Source organism: Psammomys obesus, unplaced genomic scaffold (genome assembly GCF_907164565.1).
Source record: "Psammomys obesus unplaced genomic scaffold, mPsaObe1.curated_primary_1811, whole genome shotgun sequence".
NCBI lineage: Eukaryota > Metazoa > Chordata > Mammalia > Rodentia > Muridae > Psammomys > Psammomys obesus.
Genome location: NW_026592710.1, coordinates 5,810,594 through 5,827,170, shown reverse-complemented (window position 1 = coordinate 5,827,170; position 16,577 = coordinate 5,810,594). Strand labels below are relative to the sequence as shown.

The 16,577-nt window shown below is 53.6% G+C and overlaps 1 protein-coding gene across 1 annotated transcript; it reads left to right on the top strand.

Annotated features, from left to right (window-relative positions):
* The first annotated feature begins 986 nt into the window (after positions 1-986).
* Gpr157 (G protein-coupled receptor 157) lies at positions 987-16,556 on the top strand. Its single transcript, XM_055615040.1, has 4 exons — positions 987-1,633; positions 11,531-11,744; positions 13,178-13,375; positions 13,801-16,556. Exons 1-4 carry the CDS (start codon positions 1,251-1,253, stop codon positions 14,002-14,004), a joined length of 999 nt encoding a protein of 332 aa, XP_055471015.1. The 5' UTR covers positions 987-1,250; the 3' UTR covers positions 14,005-16,556.
* Positions 16,557-16,577: the final 21 nt, after the last annotated feature.

Below are 16,577 nucleotides of genomic sequence, written 5' to 3'. Positions count from 1 at the left end.
TAACATGTACTTTAAAAATCGCACCCAATAGCTATGAAGAATAAATTAGTAAGTGTACATACATACATTATATCTACATTATATTACATATATTACATAATATATTACATAATGTAGATATAATGTATGTATGTATACTTACTAATTTATTATATAATAAATTAGTAAGTATACATACATATATATATATATATATATAATAAATTAGTAATATATATATATATATATGGTTCAGTAGGCGAACACTTTACTGAGCTATGTGAGACTCTTGATTTCCTCTCTCAGCTCCACGAAAACAAACGTCCATTATCACAGAAGTTAGAAACGTCCCCAAATCACCACCTCAGACCTTTCGTAGGTCATGCTCCGGACCTGTCTTTGCCACCATCGGAAGGAATGTCTCCAACAACTGCCCCTCCCCGCCCCAACACACAGGTAAGCAGCTGACCAGGAGGAAAGTAACACTAGCCTTAAGAATGTCCCGTCCCGGCCAGGACGGGACGTCCTAGTCGTTCACTAACCTCATAGGGTAGCTCTGGGAGGCGGAAGGCAACGACTCGGACAGGGCTGGAGCTACCGGCTAGGAGCACCCACCGGGGCGTGGGGAGGCACGTGAGCGCGGTGCTGCGCGAGCACCGGGGCGGAGCCGTGCACGAGTGGGGACCGTGGGCGGAGCTCGGAAGGGGCTGGGCGGGGCCCGGGAGCTTCAGGACTGGACGTGAAGAACTAAGGGGCGGAGCGCTGGAGCCCAGAGCCGGGCGTTTCCGCGCGCGGTGGCGGGGCGCAGGGGCGGAGCGCGAGGAGAGCGCGCCGGGCTGCAGAGACGGGGCGTGGCGTGCTCCGGAGAGGGGGGAAGGGGCGTGAGTGGGCTGGATTGTGGGCGAGGAGAGAGGAGCCCGCCGAGGCGGGGCGCCGGGGTCGGACACCGGGCTACGGAGCCTGTAGAGCTCAGGGGCGGGGCGTGCAGAGCTCAGGGGCGGGGGCCAGGGAGCTCACCGGACGGAGGTGGAGGGCGCAGCCTGGAATTAGAGAGCTCAGGGGCAGGGCGTGGAGGGCGCCGGGCGAGGCGGCCCGTTGCATAGTCGATAGGCTGGGCGGGGCTGGACGCTGGCGGTTACCCGCGGGGACGCGAGCCCCGGGCGCCCAGATGCCTAGACTGGGGCGACGACCGCGGGCTCGGCTTGGCCGCGACCTCTCGGCACTCTTGGACCTGTGCACCCTGGCCTCCTGCCCTTGGTCCCCAGCCGGCCATGCCCTCACCCGCGCCTCCCACCGAGCTGCTGCCGTGGGAGCGCGCGGTGGTCCTGCTGTCGTGCGCGCTGTCAGCGCTGGGCTCGGGCCTCCTGGTGGCCACGCACGCCCTGTGGCCTGACCTGCGTAGCCGGGCGCGGCGCCTGCTACTCTTCCTGTCGCTAGCGGACCTGCTCTCGGCTGCCTCGTACTTCTACGGAGTGCTGCAGGACTTCACGGGCACTTCGTGGGATTGCGTCCTTCAGGGCGCGCTCTCTACTTTCGCCAACACCAGCTCCTTCTTCTGGACGGTGGCCATCGCCTTCTACCTGTACCTCAGCATCGTCCGAGCTGCGCTCGGGCCCAGCACGGACCACCTAGTCTGGGCTTTTCACCTCATCAGGTGAGTAGGAGACGCTGCTCTGCCTCCAGGCCCCAGATCTAGGCTTATGGGTCCCTAGTCTTGCCTGCTGCACTGTGGCACTCTTGCGTCCCCCATATAGATGGCATAGTGGTATGCTGGCAGCCATACCCCCAGGCATCCCTGAACCACGGAAGGATGAAGACATTGGAGCCAAACCTGTCTGCGCATCTCTGGTCTCTGTTGTCTGTCTCAGCCAGAACCTTCCAGCAAGGTGGGGGTTAGGTGCGGAGCTTGCTCAGTGGAGAGAGAGCCCCACCATTTAGAAAGGAGCTGGGACACCCTGTGCCTTTAGCCTCCTGCTTCACCGTGATCTGGCAGTCTCTGCTCCCCATGGAGATAAGCTCCAGTCTGCAGATCAGTTAAGGGGGCTGCCCTGGCGAAGAGCCCACAACTTTCAATTTGCATCCCACCACCCAGGCCACAGTTGTCTCAACTATGAAGTACACAAAGGTATGCTTCTGTAGACCTGAGGCCCCTATCACATACATGACTGCATGTATGTATGTATGTGTATCACATGTGTGTGTACTTGGCACCTTCTAAGGTCAAAAGAGGACATCACATCCCCCAGAACTGGAGTTGCAGATGGTTGTGAACCATCATGTGGGTGCTGGGAATTGAACCCAGGTCCTCTGGTGGTCTTGACTGGCTAGAATTCAGGATTTTTAAAACGGATCTCAGTGGCAAAGGGCCGGTCAGGATCAGGGCAGTCAGCTACCTGCAGTCTCTGACAGTGGGAAAACGCAAGGCCCTGTCCTGCCCTGCTTTCAAGTTGTCAGCAAGAAAGCTGCACCCAGAGGCCAGCCTCACTCATGTCTTTTCAGGGTCTGTGCACAGCTCAAGGCAGGAATCCTAAGGCTGTTTCCTGTTTCCTTGCCTCAGCTCAAGGCACCCGAGTCTACCCTAATTATAGGTCCTGTCTATTAAAAACTTGAGTGCTTTCCAAGGGCTAAGAGGATAGTCAGCACTTTGGTAGAGACGAGTCACCTGGGTGTCACACGCCGAGGCAACAGGCTGGGAAGAGTCACTTGACCTCCTGTTCTTGTAGTTGTTGAAAGCCATTCTTGTGGCTGGTCCCAAAGAAATGAAAGAACACACTTCTCTTCTGGTCGGTGAAGTCTTTGTGCCATGGCACTCACAGTGCAGGGACCTGCTGAAAAGAGGGCTATGGCTTCTCTCTCCTCCAACCTGCATCACACTCCAGCCCTGTCAGAGAACAGAAGTCTTCCTTGGCAGGGCTGGAGTGTGAACACCGGTGTGAAAAGGAGCCCAAGGCTGAACCTCTCCTCTTTGCTGCACTTCCTTAAAAACTAATGAATAAAGTACATTTTTAAGTGAAGAAACGGAGCCTTCTGTGTAGCCCCTACTGAAGATGAACTCCCTAGCCCATCTGAGTTCATCAGAGATCCTCCATGACGGTTCTCTGTGATGCTCGGACAAGTCTTTCTAGGTAAGGCTGTGTTCAAAGGACTTACTGAAACCTGCCCGACCGGTTCGTTTATGACCCAGATCCTCCTACGCTGGCTGCTAAGGGCCCTCACTCTATCGCCTTGGAATATTAGGTTATTGTTGCTGAAAGATTTGTTCCTGTAAGAAATCTCATCTCTGGACACAGCCTACCTGATTACCCACTATGTGTTTATATATTAGACAAGGTCTCCCTGTCAGCCCTGGCTGGCCTGGAACTTCCTGCCTCTGCCTCCCATGGGTGCTCAGATTAAAGGCGTGTGCTACCACACCCATTGATTATCTCTTTTCAGACTACTAAAAATCAAGCCTCTTTAAACTTTACAGCCTTGGAAAGGATTTTTAAAAATCCACAGCACAGCCGGATGTGGTGGTGCAGGCCTTTAGTCCCAGCCCTCCAGAGGGGAGGCAGAGGCTGGTGGATCTCTGTGAGTTCCAGGCCAGCCTGATCTACAGAGTGAGTTCTAGGACAGCCTGGGTTCTGTTACACAGAGAAACCAAAACAAACAAACTAACAAAACAAAAACAACAAAAGAGCCCACAAACACCTAAAACCATCAACAGCACAAATGGTGGATATCCTGATGGTACGTCCCTGTAATCCCAGGGGAGGTAGAGGCAAGAGAATCAGGAGTTCAAAATCAGCTTTAGCTTCATGTAAACTTCAAGGCCAGCTCCATGGGACCCTGTCTCCTCCACCCCGCCCACCCCCAAAGTTACTAGGTATTGACAGAATAATGGAGTAGCATTTTCTCATTAAATTAGAAGAAAAATCGTGAGAACACTAACATGGAAAAGCTGGGGACGCTGAAATGTCCTGCTTTATTGGTTTTGTAAGCTGCCGTAATCCTTGTAGGAAGTGCTTGGTTCATGCCTCTCGATCTCTTAATCCTATTGCCCAGAGCCTTGTGTAAGAAGATGCTACAAAGTTCACACAAAGCTGTAGGTACTCAGGACCTGCTGAGGTGCTGCTGCCATGATGAGAATTAGAGCTAATTTCACTGCCCAACAATATGGGAACAGTAAGTTAAGAGACTCCTTAACTTCCCCTCCAACATGTCATAATAGAATGTGACACGAAAAGGAAATCTTTCTTGCTTGTTTTCTGGAAGTGCTGGGGATTGAAGCTAGAGCTACACTCCCAGCCTCGAGAAATCCCATCTCTAAAACCAATTACAGGTATGACACAAGCATTCCAGAGACTCCGTGTGTGCATACCTGCGTGCTCTCGCGCTCTCTCTCTCTCTCCCCCAGGGAAGCAACCATGTGGCCCTGGAACCTTTCTCTTAATATCACAGTCCTATACTCAGTGACCTTTCTCTCTCATTGGAGGACATCGGGCTCCTGAAGTTTTTGTAAATTTGCTGCCCCTTTATTAGCTCATTGATCACCAGTGGCCCAACCAGGTGGACCGGGCAGTCACTCACCATACACAGAAGATGGACGGCCCGAGACCACTGCTAGGAAGTGGAAGGCTCAGGGGTAGACACTCATTGTGACCACACCAGAGGTACCAAATGTGGTTCTACTTGGCTGGAATGACAGTAACTTGAACAAAACTTATTTCTAGCTTTGCAGATTTCCCAAATGTTAGTCCTTTATCTTCTCCTGTTATTTTTCCTGAACAGACGCAATGCCTCTTCATCTCTAAATGCTTGTGTGTGTGGGGGGGGGGGGGGGCGCTGGCCTTTGGTGAACCTCTGTCTCTGCCGACTCTCACAGTGTCTCTAAGGGAAAGTCTGGCTTGTGGGTCTTTTTAAAGTCTGGCTTGTGGGTCTTTCATGTCTTTTAATTCCCCCTCAATTCTTCCCTTTCCCCATTAGTCTTAGTTTATAACACTGAGTTTAGATTTTATTTTTACTAATTATTGCTGAGGAGCACGTGTGTCGTGGCACCTGTGTGTGGCGTCAGCAGACAGCTTTGTGGCGTCGGTTCCCTCCCCCCACCTTGACGTGGATTCAAGCGCTTGAATCCCCAGGCTTGGACGGCAGGCACTTCTAACCCTGTGGCATTTTGCTAGCCCAGCATTGACTGTTTTGTTCACTTCCTTTTATTTTTGTTTCTGAGTCTGATCCTCCCGCCCCCACCGCACTGTGGCTTCAGCTGTGTGTGCCGCTAACTGGTTGTATGCTCTGCTAAGGATCAGGATCAAACCCAGGCGAGCACTCCATCGACGGGGCTGTATCCTCAGCTCCTAGTTATATTTCATTCAGACACGGTTTTAGTCTGTAGTCCAGGCTGGTCTGGATTTCCACATGTAGCCCAGGCTAGCTTCAGACTCGGGGCAAGCCCTTTGCCTCAGCTGAGGGTTTGTGAGCTGAGGTTGCAGACCTGTGGCACCACGCTGGACGGTGGCAGTGGCCTTGTGAACAGTGCAGCGCGGTGGTCTATAGCCTGGCCCTTGGTTTGGGTTGTTTGTCGGACGCTTCCGCACAGGGCTTTTTAGTTCTGCACTTCGGTGGGTTTCAGAACTGCTTTGGAGTTGACATGGCAAAGTGACATTGGGCAGGCTTGGTGTAGTTATTGCTCTCTCTCTCCTCTGTATGGATGTTTTGCCTGCATGTATGTCTGTATCACATGTGTGCAGTGTCTAAGGAGACCAGAAGAGGGTATTGGGTCCCCTGGGACTGCAGTTACAGCTGGCTGTGAGCTACGATGTGGGAGCTGGGTATTGAGCCCTGGCCTTCTGTTGGAGCAGCCAGTGCTCTTAGCTGAGCCATCTCTGCACCCCCTGTTTCTTCATCCCTGGGAAGGTGCTCTGTGGTCATTGGTTTGCAGTGCCCACCTGAGGCGGGGGCTGGGTCATTTCCCATTCTTCCTTTATGGTAACTAAGATAATGATGATGCCACTATCTCCACCCTCTCTGTGGCAAGGGCTCTAGAGTCTACAGCTAGCCCCTCCAACCCCACCCCATTCTGCCAGATCACTCCTAGAGTCCTGTGGATGGGTAGGATGTGGACTGTTATCTCCAAGGGTCAGAGGTGAGGCTCCTGACTGAGCTGGCCTCCAGCAGTGTGAACTGGATCGAGAGTGAGTGTGACTATGGTCGTTTTGCCCTCTCTCACCTACCTCTCTCGGGTTATGGAGAAGGGTCTTGGGCCCCAAGGTGATCATAAACTCTGTGCTCTGTGGAGAGTGGGAAGTCCCAACATAGTGAAAAGGGGAACAAAGGTAGGGTCCAGCCAAACATATTAGTATATGCCTGTAATCCCAGCACTTAGGACGCTGAAGCAGGGGGATTGCCATTAACTCAAGGGCAGAGCTGGATTTCAGGGGTTCTGTTTGCTGTGTCCCAGTATTCTCTCTAAGACGAGAGAGAGAGAGATGTTTTTGTGTTTTCTGAGATAGGGTCTCAGTCAGCCTGGCCTCAGACTTGCCATGTAGCCCTGTGTGCTGTCAAAGTCTTGATCCTCCTGCCCTACTTCCCAAGTGCAAGGGTTAAGGAGGGGTCCTCCATGTCCAGGTTGGCATTTGTCTTAGATAAAGTCTCACACTGTAGCCCAGGCTGGCTACTGTGTTGCCCAGTAGACTGGCTTTGAATTAAGGTCAGACTTCTCTCCCTTTCCTCCCAGGTTCCATGCCCACCTCTTATTGAGTTGCTGCTATAGGGGTCTGTAGACTGGGGGCTTTTATAGTGCAGACAAGGGAGGGGTAGGCTCCACAAAATGATGTTTGATCTCCACTCTTTCTTTTTTTTTGAGACAGGTCTTACTATGTAGTCTTGGCCGGCCTGAGGCGTAGTAAATAGACCAAGCTGGCCTTGAACTCAGAGACCTGTCTGCTTCTTGCCTAGGAAGTGCTAGGATTTAAGTCACATCCCACATGTCCTGCTCATTCCTAAGTATTTGAAACATGAAAGATTCTTTCCAGATTTGGTACAGAGATTCGGAGGTGGATTGCAGGCAAAACGTCCTTTAGCACCACAAGCCATTCACAGCAGGGGCCAGAGGGCAGAGACAGGCTGAGATAGGAGGTCCAATAGCAATCCACAGAACAAAGGAAATTCCTTACTCTTTAGACTTCAGAGTGGGGAGGTCTCCATGCTGAGAGGGAGCGTCTGCGGTTAGCCATTTCGTGAAAAGTGCTAGAGAGGGTATGACTCAGGGAGCTAATCCTGTGTCCCCACCCTACCTTGGGCTCCGCATGCTAGGGTTTGGCTGCCCTGGGAAGAAGGTACTGGATAGGAAGTAAGGTATCTGTGATCTCCTCTTCAGGGGCGGCCTCTGCTCTAAATGAAGAGGCGGCCTCTTGAACAGTACTCCAGGGCGTCGGTACCCCCCAAATTGGAGCTGGTTTTTGTTTGTTCTACCCAAGATAATACATAAAAATCTTGGTAGTGGGGAACCCAGGACAAGGGCCCCAGGGGCAGCATCGGAGGCTACCCTTGATCTCTCCACGAGTAGAGTCAGACTGTTTATGTCTGTCCAGGCCAATGTGGCCAGGACCCACGTGTCTGCTAGGGACTACACGGTGTCACCAGGTGTGTGTACAGGACAAACACCTCCCCCTCTCACAGCTGAAGCCACAGAATGACCTCATGGTGGCCTTCCTTCAGAGACTAACCCCCTGAACCTCTCCCACGTCCTAGCTCTGCCCCATGAGAGGGACAATAGGAAGCCATTGTCCCTGGGGGAGCCACCTCTTTGCAGCCTGGCTCTGTTCCGCTGGGCTTCCCTCTGGCCCCTCCCACAGCTTTTCTCCACAAGAGCTTTCCTCTGTCCACACCCCCAATTCTGTTAACAAGTAAGGCTTTCCATAGCCACAGGGCCCTTAAACCAGAATTCGACATTTGACAAATAGAGGGGGTTTTCTCTATTTGTTTTCTATCCAGCAGTTGCCAGCCTCCAAAGACCAGGAGGAACTGAGAAATACAGGAGTCCAGTCCTGGGAGTAGCTTACTGCACAGATGATGCATGGAGCCACTTTCAACCTGGGCCCTTGGGGGATGGGCTGGGGCCTGAGCAGGGCTTTGGAGGCTCTTTGGGAAGCAGTGGGCAGCTTTCCCACTGAACTCTGTGAGGCGGAGGAGGGGTGTCCCCACTCTGTAACAGCGGTTCCCCAGGTGGGCAGAGCTGGGGTGCTGCAGGAGCCTGGTTCCCGAGGACAGCAGCACATTGGCACATCGAGGACTGTCCTCCGAGCCTGCTTACAGAGGGTTACCTATCCCAGTTGGACCTGTTGCCAGTTCACATTCCCTCACGAGGAGGTGCTGAAGTCACAGGACCCTCACCTGAGTGTCAGCCATCTCCTGCCAAATGTTGTATGCACCTCTGCCTCAACTTGCACATGGCCTTGGGGCGGGGCTAGAGCATATAGACCCAGGAAGACTGGGGGCTCCGTCTAGGTGGCCATGGGGAAGTCCTCATTCCCCATGGGAAAGACTTGGTAGGAGCAGCCTTTGAGAGAGGGAACACCCACCCCTCACCCCTGGTCTCTAAGGAAGCCCAACAACCGACAGCCCTGGGCAGCTTAGTTTCTTCCCTCTGAAAGTTCTTCCCTCTGGAGCTGGGAGTTCAGGGTGTGGGTGAGGAGGTTCCTCTTGGGTCCTCTCTCCTTGGCTCATAGATGGGGTTATCTCCCTGAATCCTCACAGGTTGCCCTCGGGGGGGGGGGGGGGCTTGTCATAGTCAAATCTGTTCCTCCAGGAGGCAGCGCTCTTGGAAGTTTGAATGTAGTTAACTCTTGAAGGTCCTTGTCTCCACACACAGTCTCAGGTTCTGAGAGTTGGGGCACAGCTCAGTCCTTAGCTGCCTCAGTAGAGGGGAAGCCCGTACAGAGCCTGACAAACACAAACCGGGGCGCAGGCACTCCTGGGGGGCCCTCTTGGTACCACTCCACGTGAGAGATCTGCTTGGGGTGCGGGGTGCTTGGCTTCTTCCAGCTAGACAGACCCTTTGAGTCCTTCTGCATCAGAATCAGAGGTCTGGAGAGGAGAGGCCTTGGCCAGGCTAATACATGACACCCTGTCTCAACAAATTGAAGTGATGGAGGCAACTTAACAAAGCAGAACGGTGGGGCGGCCGCAGCCTGAGGAGACGGCTCTGCTGCTCTTGCAGAGGGGCCTGGGTTTGGTGCCTGGCACCCACATGGGAGCCTACAGCTGCCTGAACCCCAGTTCTGGGGGATCTGACACTCTCTTCTGGCCTCCATGAGGTGTGCATACATACATGAAGGCAAAATGCCTGTATCCTTGAAATAAATTAATCTTTGAAACATAAAGTTTAGTGTTATTAGCCCCGAATTGAGGCAGAGATGGTGTCGTGTGGGGGCAGACAGGAAGCTGAGTATTCGGGGGTGGGGGAGGAGGTGGGGTGAGGAGGCAGTCATGCAGCCCGGGAACACTGGTGCCTGCACAAAGAGGCCCCTTAGTCACTTCTGGGCTGTGTCTTGTTTTCAGTTTCTTCAGGCAGGGTCTCACTATGTAGCTCAGATTGGCTTTAGACTCCTGGCAGTCCCCCTGCTTCAGCCTCCCCAGTGTTGGGGTTGCACTGGGCCTGCCTTTCATTTTCATCTTAGATGCTAAAGAAAGTGAAAGTTATGAGGCTGCTGTGTGTGATGGGATCCTCTCAGTTCCTGATCACGGCAGGCTGAGGAGAGCAGGCCCAGCAGCAGCGTCCCTGGAGAGCCCATCGGCTGCAGGGGCTTGGCCGTGGGAGTACTTGATCGATGTAAGGATGTGTGTGTTTTTAAGTTACATTTATTTATTTGTGAGGGGCAGGCGCGGGCGTGCCGTGTGGCCATCAGAGGACAGCGGTGGGACTCAGTCTGTCCTTCTGCCTCTTCACTGGTTCCCCATAGTGAACTCTGGCGGGATCGGCTCTGAGTTTGGGACCTTAGGAAAAGGGCTGCACATTGCTTATGTGCCCACCCAAGGGATTTCAGCCAGAGCTGTGTTTTCACGTCCTTCAGTGGCCTGTGTGACATATACTATAGATTTCCGTCTGCGTTCTTCTGATGGGGACTGAAACATTACAGCAAGAGGAGGTGTCCGCACGTCGCCCGGGCTGGCCTCCAGAGTGCCTGCTTTACAAGCGCTGCGATTGCAGGCACGCCTTGGCTCTAATCACAGTCTTGATGGCCGGCAGCTCGCGTGTGGCTGCCTGGGCCTGTATGAGCTGTGTGGGTGCCCACCTGGGTTTCCGCAGATGGTGCCGTCATCACCCCACCCTGTGAGAACGCTGGCGTGCAAGCAGAGTAATAATTTGGACTCAACCCATTACATCCGAGTCAGAACTCTCAACCCATGTGTCGTCTCCGTAAAAGGCATCCCTCTGATAAGCCCTTTTGGAAGGAGACGGGGCAGGGGTTATTGGAAAGGGGACTTGGGACTTGGGCCCCATTCCAGTTGTGTTGCTGTGGGGTCAGTGCCCTCCTTGGTGTGCCGGGTGCTCTAGGGTGTCCCTTTGGCCCTTGCCATATAAGAAAGGAGACCTCAAGAACGAGGGATTTGCCCAGAGCCTATGATTCCAGACTCCTGCAACCTCAGGCTCCCCCAGGTTGCCAGGGGGCTGACGGGAGTGTTTAAGCCTAGACACGCATGCTGATGTCTGCAGACTGGCGCCCGCACCCCTCTGGGGGCAGGGACAGGTGCTGGGCATGTACAAGCTAGATCGTTCTAGCCACACCCTCCTCTGAGAAGCACTGGGTTTTTATTTTTAGGTTATTATAGTTTTCAACAGGACTGTTTTGCCAGCATGTATGTCTTTCCACTGTGTGTGTGCCAGAAGAAGGCACTGGATCCCCTGAAACTGGAGTTAGCAGTTTGTACCAGTCTACAAATACCAGATTTGTGTCTAGGCTTAAACTCTTCAACCCCCGTCAGTCTCCTGGCAGCCTGGGGAGTCTGGGGCTGGTGGAATCCAGGGTCTGGATGGTAGATTGTAGGCTTTGGGTAGGCAAATAAATCCCCTTGACCCCAGAAGGTTGTGAGTTACCGTGCTTGGAATCAAACCTGGGTTTCCTGGAGGAGCAGCTAGTGAGTGATCTTGACCACTGAGCTGCATCATTCAGGAGGTTGTTTTGAGAGTCTCATTCTGTAGCCCAAGCTAGCATTTCACTGTGTAGTCCAGGCTGGCCTGGAACTCACAGTGATCTGTCTGCCTCCACCTCCCAAGTGCTGAGACTATGGGCCAATACCACCGTGCCCAGTTTCTGTGGTGCTTAGAGAGGAAGCCATTCACACGAGCTTCCTTCACACTAGCCCACTGTCCTCCTGACCAAGCCACATCCCCAAAGTCCTGGCATTCTAAATTAGAGCAGGCTGCCCTGTGTCCTTCCTGCCTCCCTTGTTCTACAGGAGCGCTGATGCTGGTCCGGGGAGCACTGTCCTCTTCAGAGAGGTCATTTTTGCCCATGCTGACATTGCAGCAGGCTATGGACTAACCTCTCCTTTTCTCATTCTCTTTCAGCTGGGGTGTCCCACTGGCCATCACAGTGGCAGCGGTCTCTCTAAAGAAGATAGGCTACGATGCCTCTGATGTGTCCGTGGGCTGGTGCTGGATCAACCTGGAGGCTGAGGACCGCGTCCTGTGGATGCTGCTGACTGGGAAGCTGTGGGAGATGCTGGCTTATGTCCTGCTGCCTCTGCTGTACCTTCTGGTCAGGAAGCACATCAACAGGGCGGTAGGTGCCACTGTGCTGGCTGGCCCTGAGGGGACAGGCTGTATGTCTGAGGGACCCCGTGCTGGGCCATAAGGGACTGTGTGCATGGGCTGAGTGTTATGACATGGATAGACCTGTTAGCTAAGTCAGACCCCGTGTAGGTGAGATTTAGAAGCTGAGCAGCCTCAGAGGGGTAAAGAAGCAGGACCCTAGAGCAGCATTCTGCACGCAGTCCTGTATTGCCCCCGTGTGGCCATCTCTGATATTACACTAAGGAGTTTAGATGACAGTCAGGGATGCTGCCAAATAGAGGTGGCCTCAAATAACTCAGTGCTCAGAAATGTGGAGGTCATAGGTCAGTAGGGCTGTCCAGAGAGGGAGGCTGGTCCTCAGAGAGGCGGAAGCCGGTAAGCAGATGAACCGAGCAGTGGCTGAAGCAGTCACTGCTTCCAAAAAAGGCACCCTGAATTCAGTCAGACTCCAGCCGGCGACAACCCCATTTCCTTCATGTATTTATGTACTATTTTTTTTTTGAGACAGGGTCTTGTTTTGTTGAGATGGGGTAGCATGCAGTCACCATACAGTCAAGGATGGCCTTGAACTTCTGATCCTGCTGCTTCCACCTCCCAAGTGCTAGGATTACAGGCATGCACCAGCCTACCAGTTTCTGCAGTGCTGGGGCTTGAACCCAGGGCTTCGTACATGTTAGGTGAGGCACTAGCAAATGTGCGGTATCCCTTAGCCCCAGAGCCAGGCTGTGATGTAGCTTGGACTGCACTGGACTGTGCGGCTGAGGACAACTTAAACGTCGGATCCTCCTGCCTCTGTCTCCCAACTACTGAAGTTTTCAAAGGCGGGAACTGTCAGGGACGCTTTCCCAAGGACTGGCTAAGACATGGGGTCGGAAGAGAGTGATGTGGCTGGGAGAGAATGGGACTGAGGTCAGACCTGAGCCGGGGCTCTCTCTCCCTGACGGGATATTGGAAGGAAGGGTTGAAATGGAGCTGCCAAGAGCTTTGAGTAGAGGGCTGGCCAAGCCTGCCTCAGACCTTCTGTTAGTGGGTCAAAGTGTCCAGACTTGGGGTCTGTTTTGAAGGTGGGGCACTCGGGGGAAGAAAGGACTGAAAGATGATGCCCACGTCACATGGGTGACAGGAAGGATGACGTGTCATTCAGCTGAGGTGACCCGTGCTGTGGGGCCTGAGGGCTGAGGAAAGCTGTGCCCCTAGACAGTCCTGTAGAGATGTGGAGTAGGCAGGGCATGTGGCCTGGGAGGTGGAGACTGGAGAAAACCCTCCCAGTCTGACAGGCTCCAGGCCTCCTCAGTGTCCAAGTGGAAGAGGCAGCAGAGCCTGCTCTTGCCTTCCCCAGCTGGTGTGGGCATGTGGACATGCATGGCGGTTGTGGTAAGAGGCCCATCGAGCTCACGCCTTTGCTCCCGGTCCTCCACACAGCACCAGGCACTCTCTGAGTACCGGCCCATCTGTGAGGGGCGCCAGCTGCAGCGAGGCTCCTCCACCTCCATGGCCGATAAGAAGCTGATCCTCATCCCACTCATATTCATCTGCCTCCGGGTCTGGAGCACCGTGCGCTTCGTCCTGACGCTCTGTGGCTCCCCAGCCGTGCAGGCACCCGTGCTGGTCGTTCTGCATGTACGTCTGTCCCCGTGGGCCCTGCAGGGGCATGGCCAGATCGCTTTCCTACAGCGCATCTCGGGTCCCAGTGTGTTAGCCAGGGTGGGCGTGTGGGAGGCGGGGTGCTCACTGTTCTCTCCCCATCCCAAGCAGGCGTGGCTTAGAGCGTCCACTCGTTCTCAGCAACCTAGAGAAGCTCTGGCAGAGTTGACTGATCCTGTGTCCTTCTCACTGCAGAAGGCTTAAATATAGGTCCGGGCTGGGTGGTCCGTTCAGACCTGTCCAGAACTCTGCTTAAGGCCACATGTCTGAGCTCATCCCGAGCTCAGACAGCTTGAGGGCAGGGGCAGGAGAGGTCGTGGGATTCACGGCAGTCCACTGAATGCCCGTGGCTGTGTTTCTAGCCATCGCCCGTGCTTATGCCTCTTCCCCACCCCCAACAGGGCATTGGGAACACCTTCCAGGGAGGGGCCAACTGCATCATGTTCGTCCTCTGCACCCGGGCAGTCCGCACCAGGCTCTTCTCCCTCTGCTGCTGCCGCTGCTATCCTCAGCCCTCCACCCAGACCCCTCCTGGGGCTCCTCCTCCTCATAAGACAGGAGGCTCTCAGGAATCCAGGCAGACCCCAGAATTGCCCAGGACTTGAGTGGTTGGCTTCCCTCATCGTTCTCACCGGTGCTGCCTTCCTGGTTCCTGCTGCAGCATACAGGGCCCAGCACCCGGAAGCCTCAATAGTGAAGCTGGGACCCCGGTGAAGGAGCAGCCATCGGTGTAGCCTTGTCTACCTCCCAGACTCTCAGGCAGGGAGTGCAGCCCTTGCACACCCGTGTCCTGGTTCAGTGGGGTTTCTTTGTGCGAGCACAAAGACTCAGCCATGCAGGATGCTGCCAGGGCACCGGGTCTCAGTGTCCTGGGGCCACCAACGCTGTTTACAGTCTGAGGGACCCATACCTGTGGACCCATCCCGGGCATGACGGAAAAGTGTGTCGGGAATCCCAGACATCACAGTATGGAGTCCAGGCTTGCCAGGGCATTGAGATTCGTAGAGAGCCTAGGGCTGCCAGCATTGCTGGTCAGCAGAGGCTAATGGCCTCAACCCAGGTCCCAGGTCCACTGAAGTCATGGGAGACTGTCTTCATTGAGCAGAACCACCCAGGCACGTGCTCACGGGTATCTCACGGATTCTCTGCGTGGATCATCAGCCCTCAATATTTATTACATTTGAATTTCAGCACAGGCCAGAGTCCAGAGTCCTGCCATTAGTCACTCAGAGCCTGTGGGTCCCCTCCCAGCACCAGCACAGGGGTCAGCTCAGCTCAGGCCCTGTGGTGGTGCCCTATCCCACCTGCTGTTCTACACACAGGGCTCTCATACCCTGTCCTCACAGGGGTTCACACGCGGGCAAGGTGGGAAGGGGTCTGCCTTTGCACTTTGTTTAGATGTGTGTGTGTGTGTGTGTGTGTGTGTGTGTGTGTGTGTGTAGGAAAGGTGATGGGAGAGTTAGTGAATCATCCAAATCCTGATTCCTCCCTGTAGGTAAATGTTTTGAGACCCAGCCGTGGGCTGGATGTAGCTCTTCATAGTTTCCAGGTTGGGCATAGCACCAAAACCATTTTTTTTTTTTTTAACTATTTGGGGATTACAGGAACTTGATTCTGAGATGATTCCATTTTATTTTACTATTTTCTGAGACAGGGTCTCCTTATGTGGACATGCTGGCCTGGAACTTGATATGTAGATCGGGCTGGCTTCTAACTCAGAGATCCACTTGCCTCTCCTGATAATCAAAATTTTAAAGAAGGTTTTGTTTGTTTTGTTTTGTGTTTTCTGTAGTAGGGCCTTGGGCCTGTTAGGCAACTTTTCTGCCACAGGGTTCTATTCCTAGCCCTCCTTTTGTTTTCTGTTTTGAGATCTCACTTAGTTGCCTAGACTGGCCTTGAACTCTCTGTCAGCCAGGCTGGTCTTGAACCTGCGATTTTCCTACCTCAACCTTCCAGGAAGCTAGAACTGCAGCCTTGGACCACCGGGTAGGGGTTTAAATGAGCACCTGTGTCCGTTGCCATTCGGTGGCTCTTCTGCCAACACTTTCCTCATTTCAGAAGGCAGTGTGTGCCGAGTTGCAATGTGCCCGCCACCTTGCAGGCGAGGTGAGGTAGCACCCTTGGATTCTGTCAGTACCCCCCAAAGCTGAGAGGCTATGCAGAGCCTGGTAAAATGGCTCTGGATGAAAGCAAAGCCACACCGGATTCCCACCTCTATCAGGACAGCAAGAGTCGCTATGTCCATACCCTCCTTTTCTGGTTTCCTTGGAAAGCATTTCTTTAGGAAAGATCTACAAGGGGTGGACTCCCTTTTGGGAGTCAAAGAAAGCACCTTGGCAGTGGGCTGTCTGCTTACAGAAACAGCCTACACAAGGTGTCCTGAGGTCCAGTGAAGATGTTACAGCCGATTTGTGCACTGTCAGCGTGCTGCTAATGATGATCTCCTTGCTTCTAAAATGGAACAGAAATTCTAGGAATTTGTTTCCTGTTGAGGAGAAAATGTTCTACAAAATACAACAGAGGAAATGATGTTGGAATAAACTCAGCTGGGCACTGGGGAGCCCTGGCTGTTAGGGGCTTTGCTCAAGAAAAGGCCTGCAGAGGGAGGGGCCTTCAGAAAGCTCTGTGCTAGAGTCCCGGGCTCAACCAAGCTGTCTGTTGGTTGATGTCATTGGCCCGGACTGCTTCCTGTTGAAAACCCTCTTCAGGGTCTACCCTCGGCTCTTTTCATCTGTTCCCCACCCTGCCCTGTCACTGCAGGTGGCTGGTGGTGATCCACGACTCGGTGCCTTCCCTCTAGCCCTGTGAGCTCACAGACATCCACCTTAGCTCAGAGCTGGTGACCAAATAGGCCTGCTGGGCACTCAGACTGCAGAACTGCAGAGGGAAAAAGGAAAATCCTCAGGGCCCAGGAGGACCTCGGTGCCCGTGAGGCTGCCAGCTCCCGTTGTGCTTTGCTCAGTGCTATTAATATTTATCTGTCTGTTCCCTCAGTCACCCAAATGTGACGTCGGCCTTAACGGACGCTACAGCCCTTGCCATGTTTCCCCCATCACCCTTTATAAGCACTTTGTGACTCTTGTTCTCCAAATCAGTTGCCAGCTGCTTCCTGCCTCTGTCCTTCTGAGGCCGTGTGTGTGTGTGTGTGTGTGTGTGTGTGTGTGTGTGTGTGTGTGTG

Coding starts and splice junctions, on each gene's coding strand:
- Gpr157 (XM_055615040.1), top strand. CDS start 1,251: ATGCCCTCACCCGCGCCTCCCACCGAGCTGCTGCCGTGGGAGCGCGCG. Junction 11,745..13,177: donor GGAAGCACATCAACAGGGCG/GTAGGTGCCACT, acceptor TCCTCCACACAG/CACCAGGCACTCTCTGAGTA. Junction 13,376..13,800: donor CCGTGCTGGTCGTTCTGCAT/GTACGTCTGTCC, acceptor CACCCCCAACAG/GGCATTGGGAACACCTTCCA.